This window comes from Callospermophilus lateralis, chromosome 10, assembly GCF_048772815.1.
Source record: "Callospermophilus lateralis isolate mCalLat2 chromosome 10, mCalLat2.hap1, whole genome shotgun sequence".
Classification (NCBI taxonomy): Eukaryota; Metazoa; Chordata; class Mammalia; order Rodentia; family Sciuridae; genus Callospermophilus; species Callospermophilus lateralis.
Genome location: NC_135314.1, coordinates 85,041,715 through 85,063,442, shown reverse-complemented (window position 1 = coordinate 85,063,442; position 21,728 = coordinate 85,041,715). Strand labels below are relative to the sequence as shown.

Sequence of the window (21,728 nt, the reverse complement as noted above, 5' to 3'; positions counted from 1 at the left end):
TGCTTGTGCCTCAGCCTCCTGAATAGCTGGGATTACAGGTGAGTGTCACAAAACCTGGTAATTATTGTAGTATTAAAGTAAGCATTTGTGCTTGATATGTACCTGCCTTTCGTTTCCAATTTCAGTGCCTTTAAAATAACAAGGTAGATTTTACTTTATTTTTCTCTAGAATACATACACTCCCCTAACAGAGTGCATATGCTCCCTTAACATTTTAGTGGGATTCCATGGAAATTATAGGTTAAGTTTAGGTGCATTTGGAAACTTACATTATCAAAACTTATATAAGAAGATGGTGCTTTGTTTTTCTAAATTTTCATTTATAATCACAAGTGTTTCAAAGATTTCTTCACATAGGTCCTGTACTTCCCTTAACATGATGATATCCCATTCCAATTTTTATTGAGGGCCTTAGTAAGATTTACTCAGTGAGTAAATTTTTGGTGTGAATAGAATACCTTTTTTCTTTTATTTTTTCAGCTTACTGTTTAAAACTTTTTTTTACATCTGTAAGTGTATTGATTTTTGATTAATTTTCTGCCTCACTGTATCAATAAGGAATGTTTTCCTTTAATTTCTGTTTTAGGGTAGATTGCATTTGAAAAGCTTCACTTAGAGTTCCCCACTGCTCAGGGATTCCTGCTACTTTGTCCAACTGCCCTCTTCAGTGTACATTTCAATTCATGGTATTCCTTTGTGTGAAGTCCTGTTTGCTTTTGTTTGTTCAATCAGACATGGGGATAAAATTTTTAAGATTTTGATCACCCTTCAGATGTGTTATATTGCCTTATTAATTAAGTTATAGTTAAGAGTATCCATTCTAACCAGATATTGGGCTAAATAAGTGACTAAAGTGAACATTTCATAATGATGCTTTGGAACCTTTCCCGTTTGTATATGTATGGGAAGAAAAAAACGTGAAAAGTTTTGAGAAACACAGTAGTCTTATTATCATGATGTATGATCAGAGTTCCCCATTGGATACCTGAAACTGGATAGTATTATTATTTTTTTATATAGATACCTTTTCAAGAAAGTGAATTCAAAATTTATTGCTTATTTCTGGAATTTTCCATTTAAGAGTTTTGGATTATAATCGACAGTTGGGTAAGTAAAATTGTAGAAAGTGAAACTGATGATAAGGAGGGGTCTATCGAGTTCTGGGCCAGATGAAAGGCTTAAAGCCTTTCTGTGCCATGTGCAGACAAATGTGGCTATTGTTAACGGTGCATTTTGACAGTGATTTTTGCTAAAGACCCAACCCTGACTTTTTTGGGTCTATTGTACAGATGACAACCTAGCATTGTTCTGGTGGCTTGGAGAACACCAAAGCACCTTAAAAAATAGTGCCTGTGTGTGTGTACGGCGGGGGCGCTGGGGGCTGGGGTTTTGGCTTAGTGGTGGAGTGCTCCCTTAGCATGCACAAGGCACTGGGTTCTATCCTCAGTACCACATAAATATAAAATTAAGATATTGTGTCCACCTAAAAACCTAAAAAATAGATAGTGCCTGTATTATTTAAATGGACTAAGTGTTAGAGATCTGGTCGTTAGAAGTACTTAGGTCTGGGACTGTGTGTGTAGCACAGTCATAGAGCAATTGCCTAGATTGTAGGGGACCTTAGGATTCAATCCCCCAACTCTGTGGGCAGTGGGGACATAGTAAATATCTTATGCCTATGAATTAGGATTTGACGAGTAGAACATAAGGAATTTTTCATTATATTATAAATGTTTTTTTCCCTCTCAGAACAGGGGATTGAGCCCATGGGTGTTGTATCATTGAGCTACATTCCCAGCCCCTTTTTCTTTTTTAAGACTGATCTCCTTGAGTTGCTGAGGCTGGTCTTGAACTTTGAATCCTCCTGCTTCAGCCTCCAAAGTTGTTGCCTACTAGTAAAAATGTCTTAAGATACTTAAATACTAGGTATTGGGTCTTTTATTTGGGTGAGGGGGCATATTCCAAGCAATTTTAAGTTATAATTAGTACATATTAATTATACTAATTAATGAGTTTCATTATGGCATATCCACTCTCCCTATGGCTTACCCCTCCTTTGACAATTCCCCTGCTTCCTTCCTAACCATTACCCCTTCTTTCCCTTGGTCCCCTTTCTCTCCCCCTTCTACTTTTATGTCATTATTTACTCAAAGCATTTTTTTTCTGGATTTCACATGAGAGCAAACTTGCAATACTGCTTTGTGTCTGGCCTATTTCACTTTAAGTGATGATCTCCACTTTCATCTATTTTCTTGCAAACGACATTGTTTCATTCATCATTGTGGTTGAATAATACTATATTGTATATAAACCACATTCATCTGTTGCATTTAAACTGATTCCATAACTTGGCTGTTGTGAATAGTGCTCTGTAAATATGGTATGTAGGCCTTTTTTGTAGGAGTGGTATAGTTGGATAATACAGTAGGTCATTTTCGTTTTTCTTTTTTAAAGGAATCTTCATGCTTTTTCATAGTGGATGTGTAGTAATTTATATTCCCATCGACAGTGTATATGTTAAGATCCTCCTGCTCTTGTCTGTGCATCCTTACTAGTATTGCTATTTTTACCAGTATTTAAAAAATGTTTATTCCTGATAAGTCATTCTGACTAAACTGAGATGGAATCTCAGCTTTATTTTTTTGAGGGTATAGGGGATTTAACCCAGGAGGATTTTACCACTGAGTTACATCTCCAGCCCTTTTTTATTTTTTGAGACAGGATCTCACTAAGCTGCTGAGGCTGGCTATGAATTTGTGATCTTCCTACCTGATCCTCAGCTTCCCAAGATGCCGGGATTACAGGTGTGCACCATCTTGCCTGGCCTCAGTGTAGTTTTGATTTGCATTTCCCTGATGGCTAAAGATGTTGAGTATTTTTCATTTATTTATTTATTGTTTACATTTTTATTTTGAGAATGGTCTGTTTACCTTAATCTATTGTTTCTTACTGTGGAAAGAAGTTACCAATAAGGATGGATTTCTAAAGGTTTGTTTATAGTTTGTATAAATGTGCGAAATTGACACATTCAGGGGTGTAAAATATTTGTGGGGGAGTGATTAAGCATGGTCTTCCTTCCTTCCTTCCCTCTGTCCCCCTCCCCCGTGTCCCCATACACAAACACACCTACACACCTACACACACACCAAGGTTTGAACCCAGAGGTGCTTAACCACTGAGCCAAGTCCTTATCCCTTTTCATTTTTTTTTTTTTTGAGAAAGGGGTCTCCCTAACTTGCTGAGGCTGACCTTGAACTTGAAATCTTCCTACCTCATCCTTAGAGATTGTAGGCCTGCCCCACCACGATGGGCTAAGCATGGATTTTTAGATTGATTTAAAAAAAATTTATTATGATTACCAGAATTTTCTGTTGGTTTGGAATTCTGATTTGTATTCTATTATACAGACACTAGAAAGATAAGATTCACTGTCCAAACTCAAGTTTCTTTTTGAAGGATTGGAAGTGTTAGTGAGAGTTGAAAATATGACTAGAATCTGATGGTAAGAGATGATTTACTAATTAATATTTATGAACTTGGAAAATTTCAGTTCCTGAAATATTTCTTAAAAATTGAGAATCCCAGTTACATGGGAGGATGAGGCAGGAGGAGTGCACAATTGAGGCTAGCCTAGCAATTTAGCAAAAAAACTGTCTGAAGATCAGAACTGGAGCCATGATCTTACTGAGTTGCTTAAGGGCCTTGCTGAATTGCTGAGGCTGGCTTTGAACTCATGGCCATCCTGTCTCAGCCTCCCATGTAGCTGGGATTCCAGGCCTGTGCCACCACCTGGTGGTTATTAGCACTCTTGAAACGGGAGGTAATCCTGAGTTTTAGGACTCCTGAAGCTATTTGCATGGAAATATGCTGTAGCACAAAGCAGATAAGATAAAAGGTTTGGGACTGTAGAAGAGAAAAGGGAGAAATTACAAAGATAATTCAGTTGAGTAGCAAATATGACAGGACGGAACTAGGAGATTACTTACATTTCTGCCCCTGGTCATATTAAGTTATTAAAATAGTGATAATCGCAACTGTTATTTATGTTCTCTTAGACTTCCTTCAGTTTCAAAGATTTTCTGGGGTTGATCTGCTTTTGGGTTTTTAATCACTGACAGATTGTTTCATGTACATATATACATATATATACATGCATACGTATGTGTAAATATGTTTGCATGTTTTTTCTTTTTGTACTAGAAAAGACCCTTTTTTTTTTTTTTTTTTTTTTTTTTTTTTAAGAGAGAGAGAATTTTTCAATATTTATTTTTCAGGTTTTGGCGGACACAACATCTTTTTATTTTATCTTACGTGGTGCTGAGGATGGAACCCAGTGCCCCGTGCATGCCAGGCGAGCGCGTTACCACTTGAGCCATATCCCCAGCCCCAGACCAATCTTTTTGTGCTTTTTGAACCCAGGGGCACTTTACCACTGAGCCAAATTCCCAGTTTTTTTTTTTTTTTTTTTTTTTTTTAAATAGGATCTTGGTAAGTTGCTTAAGGCCTCACTGAATTGCTGAGGCTGGCTTTGTACTTGGGGTCTTCCTGCCTCAGCCTCCAGAAATTCTAGGATTACAGAGGTATCATCATGCTTGTCATTGTTTTGTAATTTAATTTGCTCAGAATAGTGTCTGAAATATAATAGATATTTAAATATTAGTTAAATATTTAAATTGTTTTTCATTATTTTTTTCTTTTGGTTCTGGAGATTAAATCCAGGGACTCTTGACCATAGAGCTGTGTCCCCAGTCCTTTTGTTTTAAAATTTGAGACAGGGTCTCACTAAGTTGCTGGCTGGCCTTGAACTTGAAGTCCTTGGGTAAGCTATCATGCTGGGCTTTAACAGTTTTTTTTTTTTTTAAAGGAAAGGGAAAAGAGAGTAGATAGAAAAGATACTGTTAAAGCTACTATTCAGAATGCCTTTATACTTTAGGTGGCTACAATTTAATATTTATGACATAATTTAATTGTTCTTACTCTGTCACTTGTTGTGTTGGATATTTATTTAATTTATAGTTTTATGAGGTAAGATACCTAATTAACTATTAAACTGTGCCCAAGAATATGCAAGTGTTAGAACTGAGGTAAATTCTGGCACCAGATTACAGACCTTGACTCTTAGACATAATTCAAAACACTGTACTCTAGTCACAGCACTAAATTCTGACTTATTGAGTCAGAACATATAATCCAAGGATGAACATGTATTTTTTGCTGAATTCAAGATAGGTGGTACTATATTAAAAGTGTGGTTCAGAGAATTTAAGTACTTAAACATCATACATTGCACAAAAGGAGATGAAACTGAAACCCATACCTGCCTAAATTGAAAACCCTATGTTCTTTTAAGAATTTTACATTGTCTTCATAGCTAATTGTAGCTTTATAGGATTATGTAATGTTTAACAATAATGATGAGATTTTAATGTTTTGTTTCTCTGCAGGGATTTATCAAAGATGTTCATGAAGATTCCCTAACAGTTGTTTTTGAAAATAAGTAAGTTTTTTTTTCAACAAAGATTAATTTTATAGAGTGGAAGTACTAATCTGTGTTTGCATGTTCCTACTGCCAGTAAGCCAAATGATTTTGTTTTTAAGTGGAAGTGCATTGGGTGCTTGATCACCTTATGAGTTCAAATAAGCCCAATTTTAGTAACCTTTCACTCCTTTTTCTGCTCCTAGTTTTGTTTTTTTTTTGTTCTCCCCCCCCCCACACACCAAGTCCTTTGTCTTTGCAAAACATGTATGGATTTGATTCAGTAAGTTGTTTTTGTAGAAAATAAATGCAACATCAAGTGATATTGTAATACGCTTAAATTGTAATCCCAGAATTTTGAAATGATACTGTAAAAGTCCTTCCAAATGACTAATATTAGAGAAAATATCAGACCACTTTAACTGCTTGGTTTTAATCAATATGAACTAATTCTACAAATATTATAAGGGCTAGGCAGTCTAAAGTGAGTAAGACAGTAAGCTAGGCTTGGTTGAGAAGACTTATAAAAGAGCACAATTTAATTGACAGTGAAAGAACTGTTCAAATTCCACTTTTAAGCTGCTTCTGGTACTGCCTGAAAAGGTCTTTGCTTGAAGCTGGGGGATTTTGCACACTGGTAGAGTGCTTGTTACAGGAGGTCCTGGGTTCAATTCCCCAAGCACTATGCACACAATATAATAATAATAAAAGATGTTTGTCTACCAGCTGCTTCATATAGAAAGCAGTATTGAGATGATGTCTCTCTTTGAGCATCTACCATTTTGACAAAACTGGAGTGTACTTCCTTTGAAAAGGAAGTACACTCCAGTTTTGTATTTGGCAACTGTTGCTTTACCCAGCTTTGGCAGATAAAGGCCTTAGAACATTTTTATATGCTGGTATACATTCCAGGCATATAACCTGTGAGAATTTAAGAGTAGGGAAAAATGTTTATAGCTTTATCAGTTCATCTTAAAATACAACAGAACCTATCAAGTGAACAACAGCTAAATGAGTAATTTAGTATATTCGTATTTGTTATAAAGAAAGACCACATTTTTCCTAGGTCCTAATTATAATGTATGTATCCATTATACAAAAGATAAATTGAAAAGGACAATATGAAATGTTTTGTAATTCAACTATTCAAAAAATTGCCTTTAAAATTTTGGTTTTTTTTGAATGCTGTGGATCAAGCCCAGCGTTGTGTGCATGATAGGCACACACTTTATTCCTGAGCTAAATGTCCCACCTAAATTGCTGTTTTTTTTTTTTTTTTTGGTACTTGTGAGCATGTGCATGTAGTTTTTATTTTGTAAACCTACTGTGAAACTTTATAATTTTTGACAAATCACATAGTTGTGTTTGAAATAAATTAATCCCACCATTTTTTTGGCAGCTGTGTAAATGTTACATTATTTCAAACCTTAGTGGTTACTCTAAACTTCGTCTCTTATTTGCAGAATAAAGCCGTAAACCATTCTTAACAATGAGTAATTTGGAAAGTAATACACTATTATCAATGTTGATTATTTATAAATTTCATTGAGTCATGTAAAATCTGTTCTACCTCAATGAAATTATTTAAGAAATTATAGTATTAATATGTTTTTTTCCTCTTTAGGGAAAATTAAATGAAAAGCTAACCTGGAAATATATGGCATTAAATATAGACTATATAGCTTCCATTTTAGATGCTGTTAGAATATGTATTTTAAAATTCATTCCTTTTCTAATCCTTCAGTTGGCAACCAGAACGCCAGGTTCCATTTAATGAAGTTAGATTACCACCACCTCCTGATATAAAAAAAGAAATTAGTGAAGGAGATGAAGTAGAGGTATGTGTATTTAAATTTCTTTTCTTGTGGTGCCAACTTTTTGTTTTTAAAAAAATATTTTCTTAGGAAAATGTTTTTAGCTGATAGAATACAAATCTAATTCCTTTCTCTTGGAAATGTAGTGATACTTGAGACTTGGAGTCAGAATTGGATTCGTATCTTGGCTCTGTTGTTTTTAGCTGTGTGAGCTTGATCAGGTTTCTTTTATCACTAAAATTAAAATAATTTGAACATTAAGGATTATAGTGCATTTGAATCGATTTTAAAACAGTCTGGCACAGAACTATGTGGTGTTATTATAGTTTTTGTTTTTCTGCCTTTTTTTTTTTTTTGGTACCAGGGAGTGAACCCAGGGGTGCTTAACCTCTGAGCCACATCCACAACCCATTTAATTTTATTTTTTTGGGGACAGATTCTTACAAAATTATTGGAACCTTGCTACATTAATGGGGCTCTTGCCCCAGACTCCTGACTTGTTGGTATTATAGGCATGCACCACCATGCCTGGCTGTTTTGCTTCTTTTGATTGTTGCTTCAGTATCTTAAAATTTTTGTAGTTATCCTTTATTAATTATGATTGTTAATATAGTTTGTATGTAATCTGAAATGTAATTATTTGAACTGCCTTGTGGAGTATTTTCAATGTCTGGATAAAATTTTTGAAAGTTCAGAAAAAGAAAGGAAATCACATCTAATAGAAAAAATACTGTCCATGTTTTACATTTTCTTCCCCTCCCAAATAGGTCTCATTTGTACATTTTTTTTTTTTTTGTATTAGGAATTGAACACAGGTATACTTAACTATTGAGCCACATCCTCAGCCATTTTTATTTTTTATTTTTATTTTGAGACAGGGTTTTGTTGAGTTGCTGAGGCAGACCTTGAACTTATGATCCTTTTGTCTCAGCCTCCCAAGTTGCTGGAATTACAGATGTGGGCTTATAGTGTCCCCTTTGTTTCTTTCTTCCTTTTTTTTTTTTTTTTTAACATTGTTAGAAATAATGAGGTATTGTAAGAAATCAGTCACATGCTTGAAAGTGGGTGGGCAAGGCAAACTTTTACTTCTTAATAGAACCTGGCTAGCAAGCTTACCTGGTGGAATGTTCCCTGGTTAATATACCTAACATAGTGATGTCTTTCGCCTTGATTGGAGGACTCAGATATAGTCTATGCAGTTGGCTAATTTTAAAATTGAGGCAGTCAAAGGGAATGGCTGTAATTAAAATGGCTACATTTGGATCCAGTTAAGGCTGAATACTATATTTTGAAAATGGCCCACCTGACCTGCTATTTCTCACAGCACTTTAATAGATTTTGAATAGCTTTCTCTCTGCTCACTCTTTGGGTTTGTTTGTTTGTTTGTTTTTTGGGTGCTGGCGATTGATCCCAGCAGTACTTAACCATTGAGCAACATTTCATTCCTTTTTAAGTTTTTATTTTGAGAATGGGGGTCTTGGCCTTGAACTTGTGATCCTCTCTCCTCAGCTTCCAGCTTTATTGGTTATATGCATTACTTTGGCACCTGGCTCAGTGTTCAGTGATCTTGATAAGTATGCCATGTCTGCTGTTACCTAATAAAGAAAGTTGAAAACGAAACTCTAGACATGGTGTCCCACGCCTGTAATCTCAATTACTAGGAAGCCTGAGGCAGAAGGATCACAAATTTGAGGCCAGACTGAGCAACTTAGGGAGACCCTGTCTCAAAATAAAAAAGGCTGGGAATATAGCTCTGTGGTATAATGCTTTGTTCATAATCCCCAGTACTACCCCCTCCCCTCGCTCTTGTCCCCCAGGGGACAAAAAAGTGCAATGATGAGTGTAATGGATATTGAAGATTCAGTTTTTTGGTTTAATTTGTGATATTCCTCATAGATACTTAAATTTGCTAAGTTTTTCCCCCAAGAAGTTAGCTTGATAGTATTGAAGTCATTCTGAAGTTTCTTCTGTGCTTAGTTGATGTAGAATTAAGAAGGTGAACTGGTAGGGTAAGAATTCTTTTAACTTATGAAATGTTTGTTAGGTGAGCTGGTAGGGTAAGAATTCTTTTAACTAATTAAATGTTTGTTTCTGGTAATGAGAGCTAAACCCAGGGCCTTTGTGCATGCTAGTAGGCAAGCACTCTAGTGAGCTGCATTCCCCTTCCTATCTCAATTTGTGTGTGTGTGTGTGGGGGGGGGTGTGTGGGGGGATGGGTGGGTGGGTGTGGGGTATACTAGGGATTGAACTAAGGGGTGCTTAAACACTGAGCTACATCCCCAAGCCCTTTGTATTTTTTGAGACAGGGTTTTCTTAAGTTGTAGAGGCTGGCTTTGAACTTCCATCCTCCTATATCACCCACTTTCTAGGATTGTAGTGTGTGCTGCCATGCTTGGCCTGTCTCAGTGGCTCTATAAACACAATACTTTCTCAGCTGCATAATTCTAAGCACTTTTTTTTTTTTTTTTAACCCAGATATTGGGGATTGAACCCAGGGACACTTTACCACTAGATTATATCCCTAGCCATTTTTTAAATTTTGAAATAGTCTTGCTAAGGTTTTTTTTTTTTTTTTTGGAGGTGGTAGTACTAGGGATTGAACCAAGGGCCTAGTGCATGCTAGGCAAGCATTCTACCAGCTGAGCTATATCCCCAGCCTAAGTCTTGCTAAGTTGCTGAGGCTGGCCTCCAGTTTGTGATCCTCTGGAGTCCCTGGTTTTTATTTCAGGGTATGCCAGTGAGCCTGGCTCTAAGTACTTTTATCTGCCATTATCATTCTTCTTCTTTTTTAGTGATAAATTTCCTTTGAGCCTCTCATAAATCTAGTTATTATACCAGGAAACCAAAATTATAGTGATTAAACCCCTGACAACCTAAAACCTAAATTCCTGGCCATTTTAAAATTCAGCCTTGATTTTAATTATTCTAAGTTCAATGTGTGTTTTTTTTAGCTTTTGCTAATTCAAAATTATTTATGTTTTAATTGTGTCAGGGTACTAAGAACTTTGTTTTGTAAGTAGACCTGTAAATGTAGTCTGGTTGTATTAGTGTTCTTGAGGGAAATGACACTGTGCTGTGGAGAGACACAAGGAAATAGTGGTGAAGTAACTGTTGCAAATGAAGGAACCTGAGGTAGGTACTTGATGGGCACTAAGGATTATGGCAGTGATGTAGCAGATTATTGTACCCTGTTCATTTGGAGTTAGACTGTAATGAAAAAATTTTCTCTATTGTATCTTTAAAAGTATGGAAGAGGCTTGATTTCTTTATTTTTCAAACATTTTTATGAAATTTTTTTCCTGGAATTACAGAATAAAAAATGAGAGATCAAGTGAGGAATGTCTTAGTTATTTTGGAAGTTTCTAGAATTAGAAATGTGTGGAGGTAAATTTTGAGATAGTGTTTTTTATACTTTTTGGTTGTTGTCCAGACACTTATTAGTAGGGAAGGTCTTAAATAAAAAAGCTAGTCTTAATGAGGTACTGAGGATATCAGTATCTCATCCTAGTTCAAATCCGTGGAAGCCTGTTCTTGTTCCTATTATCTTATGTGACCTTCCTCCCCAAACTATGAGCAAAAAACAGGGGTATTGGAGATTGAATAGTTTAGAAATGAAGAATCCTAGATTCTTTCTTTTTACTTTGGTTTTTTATTTTTTAAAATTTTAAAAATAATTTGGCTCCGATAAAATTTGCTACTTTTGTGAATCATGACAAAAAATTCAAGATTTTTTTCTTCACTTAGGAAAATATAAGGAAAAAAAAATTTAAGCCACATGTTAGTTATCATCCATGTTTGCTTGTTTTTTTTCCCACCATTTGTTAGGAATCTATTTAATGTCCTGGGCCATTTAGAAATTCTGGTTGTTTGTTGAACAAGGTAGCTTTTTGAAAACTTACTACCCCTCCCTTTAAATTCAGAGTAGTAAAGCTTAATATATAAAACATGAAATGACAATTATATAAAGCAGAAATCGAATCTATCCAATTTGTGTAGGTGTGCTTGTCACCTGAGTTTAAATCTCATTTTTTAGCTTTTATTGCAGTCACAGTTTTTCCTTTGCATGTGCAGAGTGTATAATTTTTTCAGTTGTGAAAAATTGGACAGTTAGACATTGGAACTACTATTTTTTATTTCAGTATGAACAAAATAGTTCATATTTTGGGATTTTTAGTATTGATCCTTACAAGTTCAGTCGCTGGATCAAAAGCCATGCATATTGAAGTTTTTGGTTGATAGTCTTCTCATTTTTTTGGTGTTGGGAATCAAACCAGGGCCTCATGCTTGCTGGGCATGAGCCTCAGCTCTTTATTTTTCAAGCATGAGGAATTGGGTCCTGCTGTGTTGTTATTCAGGCTGGCCCCATCCTCCTTTAGTCAGGCAATCCCTGTGAGCATCTGAAGAAGATAGGATTTATGGTGCATCCCACTGCACTTGTCCATGAAGTTTTTGTTGTTATTTTTTAATTTAAAGGAAGAGAGCAGGAATTTTATTAAAAGGGAAAGAAAAGGACTTGGAATCCTTCTGGCTCCTGGCACTGGGAGAGGGGCAAGAGTACTCCTGTGGGTTTTTTTTTAAATGGTGCTAGGGAGTGAACTGGGGCGGCGGGGGGGGGGGGTGGGGTGGGGGGGGGTGGGGGGGTGGGGTGTGGGGGGGTGGGGTGGGGTGTGGGGGGGTGGTACTTGACCACTGAGCCACATCCCTGGCCCTAGAGCACCTCACCATTGCTGAGGCTGGTCTTGAACTCCTGATTCTCCTCTCCTAGCCTCCTGAGCCACTGGGATTAAAGGTGTGTGCTCACCATGCGGGGCCCCATGTAGTTTTCTTTTTGAGAGAGAACTTTTCAACATCTTTGTTTATATGTGGTGCTGAGGATCAAACTCTGGCCGCACGTATGCCAGGCAAGTGCGCTACTGCTTGAGCCACATCCCCAGCCCCCCATGTAGTTTACTATATAGGAAATCTTTTTGAAAATTTTCCCTCTGTGGTACTGAGGATTGAATGGGGGTGGAGTGAGAGCCTGCCACTGACCTACATTTCCAGCCCTTTTTGTTTGTTTACTTTTGGTACCTTGACTCAAACCAAGGGATGCTTTTGCTACATTCACAGGTCTCTATTTTTTATCATGAATCCGGGTCTTACAATGTTGCTTATGGCCTCACTATGTTACTGAGGCTGGCCTCAAACTTGTAGTCCAGTCCTCCTGTCTCAGCATCCTGGGTTGTTTGGATTACAAGTGTTTGCCACTGTGACTGGTTTATTTTTGTTTTGAGAAAGAGCTTGTTAAGTTGAACTTGTGATCTTCTTGCTGAACCTCCCAAGTTGCTGTGGGTACAGGTACGCACCACTGAGCCCAGCTCCCTTTCTCTTGTATATATCTTAGAATTTTGCTACTATTATTATACCAGTTTACCACTTTTTCTTTTTTTTTGCCCACTTCCCTCATCAGTCCAGGATAACATTGAAAGCACTAGAAGACAAAAATAGATTTATATAGGTAACACAAATTTCTATTTGAGAGTCTTGATTATATACACAGTAGTTTTTTTAATCCTTCTGGAATTTTGTTCAATAGCAGAGGTAAGCTGATATGTAGAAGAGATACATAAGGCTGAGTGGTGGGGAGGCACCCAGCAAGCAGAGTTTTCATGCTTTTCTTTTGATGTACATCAGTACATCAGTGTGTACTAACCTGGAAGCTCCACCAATGTGGTGTTTTTTTTTTTTTTTTTTTTTGGTAGAAGGATTGAACCCAGGGGTGCTTAACCACTGAGTCACACCCTCAGCCCTTTTTATTTTCCATTTTGAGAAAGGGTCTCGCTTAGTTGCTTAGGGCCTTGCTTAGTTGCTTAGGCTGGTTTTTAATTTGTGATTCTCCTGTCTCAGCCTCCCAAGAAGCTGGGATTACAAGCCTGTGCCACTTTGCCTGGCTCCTCCACTAACTGCTTTTTAAGCAGATTATTTCTGGCTAACATAATAGTCTGTATTCTCTTCTAAATTCTGAATACGTCATTGGTTGTAGTATTTCCTATGAACCTCCTAATCTGGGCATGCTTCAAGTCTCAATTAAACTATCAAAAGTTTTTGCATGTACCTGAACAGCATTTTGTATATTTTAAATCATTTCTAGTATGGCAGAAGTGTAAATATTTGTTATACTGTGTTTAGTGGATGATAAAGAATGACTTATTTTTCTGAATACTTCTGCAACTTTTGGTAGCTTGAATCCTCAGATATCAAGTATTGACTATATTAGCTAATGTTAAATATATTGAAGGTATGGAAGTTGAAACCCAATTTAAGTTTCAAATATTATTTTCTAATATTTGCTATGTTGTTTGGCCATTTGGCCAGTTTCATGATGAGCTCACAGCTTTTTCTTTTGCAGCTCTAGAAATCCTTCTTCTCCACGAAGGGATAAATGCCTTTGATTTGGCTGTTAGTAATAAATTTTAGGACAAAAATGATCCAGGAGACCTCTTTCTTTTCCCTGCCTCCCCTCTTTTGTTTTCTTTCCTTTTGGTGGTGGGGCTTGAAGCCAGGGACTCTTTACCCCACTAAGTTATATTCCCAGCCCTTTTTATTTTTACTTTTTTTTTTTTTTTTTTTGGTACGGGAGATGGAACTCAGGGGTGCTTAGCTACAGAGCCAGCCACCATCTCCCACCCCTGCTTTTTTACTCGGGGGCACTTAACGAATGAGCTATATCCCAGCTGAAGCTTGCCTGGAACTTGTGTCCTCCTGCCTCAGCTTCCCAAGTCATTGGGATTATAGGGGTGTGTGCCATTGAACCTCGCTGGAGAGCTTTCTTTTGAGTTCTCCAGGAGTTGCTTGAGTTGTCTGTTCGTGAATATTGATCATTTCATATGATTTACTCCAAAGTACTTAAAAAATAGGTTGGCTGCTTGAACACTAGGTCTTGTCTCTCTGTGGCCCTTTATGAAACTTATATGAAGTTAGAGCATGTTAAATCAGTGTCATGGTCTGCTAGTGACATAAATAATGTTCACTCTGTTTCATAGTAGAAAGTTGATTTTCCTGGAGCCAGATTGACCAAACTGTATTTTTCTATTGTGTATTGCTAGGAACATGTAACAATGAATGACTTATGTCTTAAATTATGATGTACCAATTAAAAATTGATTTCTTAAAGGTCTAAAATGCAAATGTTTCTTTTAAAATCTAATTAATACCTTTTTATTTGACTTCAAAATGGGAGCATGTTTTTTAAAAAAATCTTTATTATAAACATTTAATGTGTTATTAAATTTTTAACTATTGGTTCAGTGATTGTTTTTAAATTTTTTTTTGGTACCAGGGATTGAACCCAGGGGTGCTTAACCACTGGGCCACCTCCCCAGCCCTTTTATTTTTTAGTTTTAGACACGGTCTCAACTAAGTTGCTAAAGCTGACTTTGAACTTGTGATCCTCATGCCTCAGCCTCCCAAGTTCCTGGGAATATACTAGTGCACCACTGTGCCTGACTTAGTGATTGATTTTTGTTGACCAATGATAGCTGAGAAAATATGTGCAGTTTATAAAATTGAAGTACTGGGAAAATGAAGAGTTCTTTTGATATTCTCTCTCTCTCTCTCTCTCTCTCTCATATATATATATAGTGTTGGAAGGATGGTCAAATCCCTCCTCTTCACATGACTTCACATGTGACATGTTTTGCTTTTTATTGTAGATACCTGTCTTGTTCAGCAAGTAACACAACAGATAACGTTACATACTAAGACTTACATCTCAAGTTGTATATTATTTTATAAGGTTTTCTATTTTAGGTTTAGCATATTTTAAATTAAAAATAATTTGGTTTTTAATTTTAAGGTTTTCTGATTTAGTACAATAATGGGCTTATTATTATGTATGACATGCCTTTCTACTTTCAGCTGTGGTAGATTGTGAGGCATTAAGGTCAGACATATTTTCATTAAAAAGGTGTCTTGTGACATTAAGATAATCTTGAAATTAGATAAAAACAGGAATGAAAATCATTTAATGTGGGTGTGGTGGTGTATGTTTGTAATCCCTGTGGCTGGGGAGGCTGAGGCAGGAAATAGCAAATTCAAAGCCAGCTTCAGTAACTTAGAACCTTAAGCAACTTGGCAAGACTTTGTTTCAGTTAAAAAAAAAATCTTAAAATAGGACATAGCTGTATCATAACTTTTTAAATGTTTTATTTATACAAAAATAAAATGTAAATGTATGGTATACTATCAAAAGATAGGGAGTTTGATTTTTGTAGCCAACATGAAGTTGTTAGCTGTTTTAATTTATTCTTCATAATACCAAGGCCATTGTTAGCCTTACTGCTTGGCAGATGCTCACACTTGGAGGAAGAGCATATATATTGATTATTTTTCTGTTTTGACATACTACCAGTTTCTGGGGGCATAATATTGTCAAGAAAGTTGGTATGAAACTTATTTTTTAAAAACATATCAGCCGTAATGTCAATGAGTTACTGTCATGTAGGTAGATAAATTGATAATCGTATATTCTGAATATTATTAAGCTTGCTGTTTTTTTTTTTTTTTTCCTTTTCCCCCTGCTACTGGGGTTTGAAGCCAGGGCTTATAATATGGTAGGTAAGTGCTCTATCACGGAGCTATATCCCCAGCCCTTTTTATTTTATTTTGAGACAGGGTCTCGCTAAGTTGCCCAGGCTGGCCTTGAACTTGTGATCCTCCTGCCTCAGCCTCCTGAGTCGCTGGGATTACAGGCGAGTTGCTGGATTACAGGCATGTACCACCATGCCTGGCCTAAGCTTGCTTTTCTTATGTGCATTTTCTAGTTCTTTGTGGATTGTTGTAATGATTTAAAATGGCAGATACATAGGAACAGTACTCATGTATTTCATATGTTGGAAAATGGGTCTTTGTGATGAAGCATTCAGTTTTATAGTTTATTATTATTTGTAAAATTTCTTTAGGAAGTCTGTTTTAGAATAAAGTGTATATAAAGTTAGGGTATGGGAAAATGTTAAAAATTATGGTGTTCTATATTTGGTATTTCAAAAGGCACAGTCAAACTTGAATGAAAAATTAACTTTAGGGATTCAGATTGGAGTACCAAAATCAATAATGGTTGCATGCTTGAATTTAGAGATTATTTTATAACAAAGTTGGAAGAACTAGGGCTCATTTAGTGAAAAGATCCTAAAACTAGTGTTTTGAGATTTCATCCTTCCCATTTCTGTCTTTCAATAATGAAACATGGTAGTCTTTACTGAGTTCTATTTGGTTTTAGGTTTCTTAGTCACTCCTTTATTTCTGTTCCGTTTTAAACACTTTCGGTTTGAAGAGACTTTAGGATGTTAGAAGTGATGGGAATTGCTTTCAAGGGTTAGTTTGAGTTAAGTGAAATCTGAGAATGGGAATTTCTATTCCTGTTCACAAATCTATTCAGTAATCAATATTAGTGACATAGTACAGTAGGCTACAATTTAATGTTGGGTTATTAAAGAGATTTTTCTTTTTGGGGGAGGAGTACTGAGGAATGAATTCAGGAGCACTCAGTTACACTTGATTTATATCTCCAGTGATTTGATTCCATACTACTAAATTGGAGCCAAATCAATAGTGGTGTTACTTAGGTTCAGGGACGTAGATTTTGTTGCCTTTATCTTTCAGAACTAAAGTTATTAATGATGCTTACAGAATACATAAATTAGGTAGAAAACTGAATCCAGGTCCCCTTCCCCCTTTTAAATTTTAAGGTGGTGCTGGGATTGATTCCAGGGATTTCATGCCCATTAGGCAAGGGCATGTCCATGGAGCTGCACCCCTAACTTGGTGAATACATCATTTTAATATTTAGTGAGAATTAAAGCCACCAGCCACTTGAAAATAGTTTCTCTTCTGCAAACATGCTACCTATGAATTAAGTTTCTAGAAGGTTAAGCTTTGATGGAAAGAGAATAAAAGAGGTTTAAGTAATTTAATATTATCCTTTTAGCAAATCAAGCTTGAGGTGCCCAACCACTGAAGTATAGTGAAGTTCATATTAATAAAATATAAAATGTAATTCTGTTTTTGATTCCATATTCCTTGTTTTGATGATACGTAAACCTAAAATGGATAAAGTTCTCTAAGTATAGCTAAGTATAGCTATTTGTGATTCTAAAACTCAGTACGTCTGGTAAATATTGATATCACATTTTAAATATTTTTCTGAAAAGATCTGTTGTTGTTGGGCACTGTCTGTATGCCTGTAATCCTAGTGACTATAGGAAGGCTGAGGCAATAGTGTCTCTCAAGGTCAAGGCCATCCTCATCAACTTGGAACCTGTGAGACCCTCTCTCAGATTTAAAAAGGGTGGGGGTATGTGGCTCAGTGGTAGAGTGCTCCTGAGTTTAAGCCTCAGTAGTACAAGGGAAAGTACTATAATAAAGATCTATTGTTGTTACTTCTCATTTTCTAGTTCATTTTACATTCAGATTATCAGAATGCAATACTTGAAAAATAGTTTGAAACAGTGTGGGTTCAAATTTTATCAAAGATTACGACCATTTTTTTTGTGCTTATAATTATGGCATATTTTTGTATTTAGCCAATTGGATTGACTAAGCCTTTAAAAATTTTATATTCAGCATCTGTCATTCTAGTCAACTTTAAAGACTGCCTTTGGCATTTTTCTACTTAAGAAGTAATTTTTGGTGCACAAGAATACTATCCTGTTTTCTGGAAAACAGCATGTTCCAACTCCTTATCAGATAAATATTTCACGTGATGAAGTTCCAGTTGAGTGTTTAAATGAATGAGAATATTACCTTTCTTTTTTTGTTCCTAGAAATAAGTTGTTTGAGGACATTTATCTAGGATGCTGTCATGTGAAGGCTTCATAGTCTGTGACATTTGCTTTATAATTTCACGTTCATCAATAGAATGTAGAGTGCTGCTGTTTTTTTGCCTTCTGGTTCCTGTAGTAATTGTGTCTTCCTGTGTAATTTTTTTTTTAACTGTGGATAGAAAATAATAAATTCCAAATTCTCTACTATTCACAAATAATAGAAAGCAGCAAAAAAAGATGGTATAGTCAGTGTTTTGGTGCTTTCTTAAAAGATGGGATACTTGAGGCTATGCAATCAGGAAAACTGATAGATGGTGTGATATCCTTTTAGGTATTGCCATCATTCTTAAGAAATCTTTAAAATAAAAAAACTGGGGTCCAACTTGGTAGTGTACTAGCTTAGCAGGCCCAAGCACCAATAAATAATAAAAGCTGAGACTAATCAATGATGATGAAAAAATAAAATATTTCAAGATAGAGGGAAACTAAGATTGTTAGATTTATTCATTTTTGGGGGGATGGGGCACCAATGATTGAACCCAGGAGTGCTTAACCAGTGAGTCAATCCCCAAACTATTTTTTTTTTTGAGATAGCCCCAGCAACTTAGCAAGGCCCCATCTTTGAACTTGTGATCCTCCTGACTCAGTCTTCTGATCTGCTGGGTTTACAGGTGTGCATCACCATACCTGGCTCTACTTAGATTTATTGTAAAAGGGTCCAGTATATAACATCAAATTAGAAGGTAGAATGAGTTTTATTCAGTTAAAATTTGTGGAAGATCTCTAAGAAACAGTAAAAGTGATGAAATATAGAATAATTAGATCTTCTCAAGATAAATTAATGTGCTAAAATTGAGTTTACAGATCCTGATTGTAACATTGGTCTTCCTGTTTTTTTCACCCCATAGTTGCCTCGCCACCCTCTCCCATCATGTGATACAATAAAAGTTGATCTTTAAGAGTCAATCTTTACTAGGAATTGAACCTGGGGTGGCCTACTCCTCAGCCACCATATTTCAAGACAGAATCCTTCTAAGTTGCTGAGGCTAGCCTGGATCTTGATCCTCCTTCCTGAGCCTTCTCAATTACTGGAATTACAGACTAGAGCCACCAGTTCCCAACTGATTGTTATTAGACTTTGTTTTATTCATTTTCTATTCTAGTATTCCCACTACTTCAAGGTGTCTTTTTTTAATTGAGGCTATAACCCAGGGCCACTTTATCATTGAACTACAAACCTCAAATTTGTAATTCTCCTGCTTTGAGTTATGTGGATTACAGGTTGTGCACCACCACACCCAACTGATCATTATTAGGTTTTGTCTTAATTCATTTACTGTGCCATTATTCCCACTATTTAAACTATTTTTAAAATGATGTTGATAGGATTTCAGGCTTTCCATAATGTTTATTTGCATGTTTGGGTATTGATACCATTTGTAGACTTCCCTAACAACTTCTGCATAGGCAGTCCTAGGTCCTGTAATCAAGATATTTGTGGCACACTGCTTTGTTTCTTTCCAGCCAACCACTTGTGTATATTAAAATACATTATGCAAGGTTCTGTATCATAAGGAAAATGATAAGCTACTGATTTGCAGAAGAGATATTTCTATTGTATGTTGTTTATAAGAATAACAGGCAATGTTGCTGGGTGGGACTGCTTTCAGTCCTAGTACTGTCAAAAAACCAAAACAATAAACAGAAAATGTCTGTGCACGCAAAGATGTGGGGCACGTGTGCGCACACACACACATACACACACACGCACACGCGTGCACACACAACCAAAAATAACCTAAAAAACCCCACAATACCAAAACTGCTGATGTTAACATTTAACATTTATAAAGAATATAATATCTATATAGTTGGCTAAATGGACTAAAAGAGTAATTTTTTGTATTTCAGCTCATCATTTTAATATGTTTGGTTTGGGTTCAAAGGATCTAAATGTCATGTAAATAAATTTAAAATGGGGTTTATCATTTCTGAAAACAGCTTTTCATTTTAATGAATAATGGTGACACAGACTGTAGTACCTGTAATTTTCTTTCTACCTTGTAAGAAGCATTTATTTAAAGTAATGTTTATATTTAGTAAGTCCAAGAAACCAGATTACCCAAAAAAGTATTCAGGCTTATTTTTGAAGCAAAATTTAAGTGTACTTAATACTTTTTTAAAGTTCATTTAGTATGCCAGTTTCGATGACATTTTCTTTGTTTTAGTATTTGGCATATATAACAAGCCATTTTATAATGTTGAAATCTTTTGGGATGAATGGATAAACACATTTCCCCCACTATACTTCTCAGGTATATTCAAGAGCAAATGACCAAGAACCATGTGGATGGTGGTTGGCTAAAGTTCGGATGATGAAAGGAGAAGTAAGTGATGTTGACACTTGTTTCTTGATTGTTTTCAAGGAAATATCTCAGCTCTTGATTTCTGTAAATTTTATTCTAGCATTCAATTTTTGTTAATATTAATTTTTTTGGTTGTAGGTGCATACAGTACCTTTATTTTATTTATTTTTATGTGGTGCTGAGGATCAAACCCAGGGCCTCACACGTGCTAGGCAATCGCTCTACCACTGAGCCACAACCCGAGCCCTCCAGCATTCAGTTTTATGCCTAAAAGCCTACCTTAAATATAGTTGATCTGACATTTCAAAAATTCATTAGACAGTGAATTTTTTGTTTGTGTTCTATGTTGGCAAACACCAAAGCTGCAGAGGCACACCTCAAGCCTGTAAAGAACACCAAAGTTCTTATTTGTAAAAATTTATAATCTAGTTAAGGCAAGTTAGATTGATACAACTAAAATGGGCTTAGTATTTATGCTAGAAGGAGAAGAGTTTACTGGTTAAGCTGAGCAAGGTAATTATAATTTCATTTAAAGTTCATTATTTTTGTTCAGAAGGGATTTTTAAAGTATTTTGATGTCTTTTAGTTTTATGTCATTGAATATGCTGCTTGTGATGCCACTTACAATGAAATAGTGACATTTGAACGTCTTCGGCCTGTCAATCAGAATAAAACTGTCAAAAAAAATACGTTCTTCAAGTGCACAGTTGATGTTCCTGAGGATTTGAGAGAGGCGTGAGTAATTTTACTATTGGACTGCTTTGTGAGGTTTTTTTTTTTTTTTTCCCCCTGCAGAACAGTATTTTTTTTTTCCTCAAACAGTCAAAACCTTCTGATGGGAAGCCTTTTTAATAAACAAGATTTTAATGGGAGATGTCAAAATGAAATATTAAATTTACATTATAACCCTTCCCTAAATTTAATCTGTTAATGAAATCTTAATATCTGAATTAATTTCTCTCTAGGTGTGCTAATGAAAATGCACATAAAGATTTTAAAAAAGCAGTAGGAGCATGCAGAATTTTTTACCATCCAGAAACCACGCAGCTAATGATACTGGTAAGATAATAGCATATTTTAAGGTAGCTAATTAATGACTTGCATAGATCTTAATAATTAGATATTTCGAAAATAAAAGCTTAAGGTAAACATGTATAGTGAATTTATTAAAACAGTGTAAGAATTTTGGCAGCTATAAAGTGTTAATTCCTTTTGATCTTTTCTGGTGTCAGGGAAACATAAAATTGATAATATGACATTTTAAAAATTGTAA

The 21,728-nt window shown here is 35.7% G+C and overlaps 1 protein-coding gene across 8 annotated transcripts in view; it reads left to right on the top strand.

The window, feature by feature from the left end:
* Window positions 1-21,728, top strand: part of Fxr1 (FMR1 autosomal homolog 1) — a 73,206-nt gene that overhangs the window by 18,990 nt on the left and 32,488 nt on the right. For 7 of the 8 annotated variants that reach the window (XM_076867779.2, XM_076867782.2, XM_076867780.2 and 4 more), the window contains exons 2-6: window positions 5,445-5,497; window positions 7,221-7,314; window positions 20,405-20,476; window positions 21,042-21,190; window positions 21,421-21,514. In XM_076867779.2, the coding sequence (XP_076723894.1) occupies window positions 5,445-5,497; window positions 7,221-7,314; window positions 20,405-20,476; window positions 21,042-21,190; window positions 21,421-21,514 (462 nt within the window). Of the gene's footprint in view, window positions 1-2,721; window positions 2,805-5,444; window positions 5,498-7,220; window positions 7,315-20,404; window positions 20,477-21,041; window positions 21,191-21,420; window positions 21,515-21,728 lie in introns of all 8 variants that reach the window. The other variant, XM_076867778.2, reaches the window with a different exon arrangement.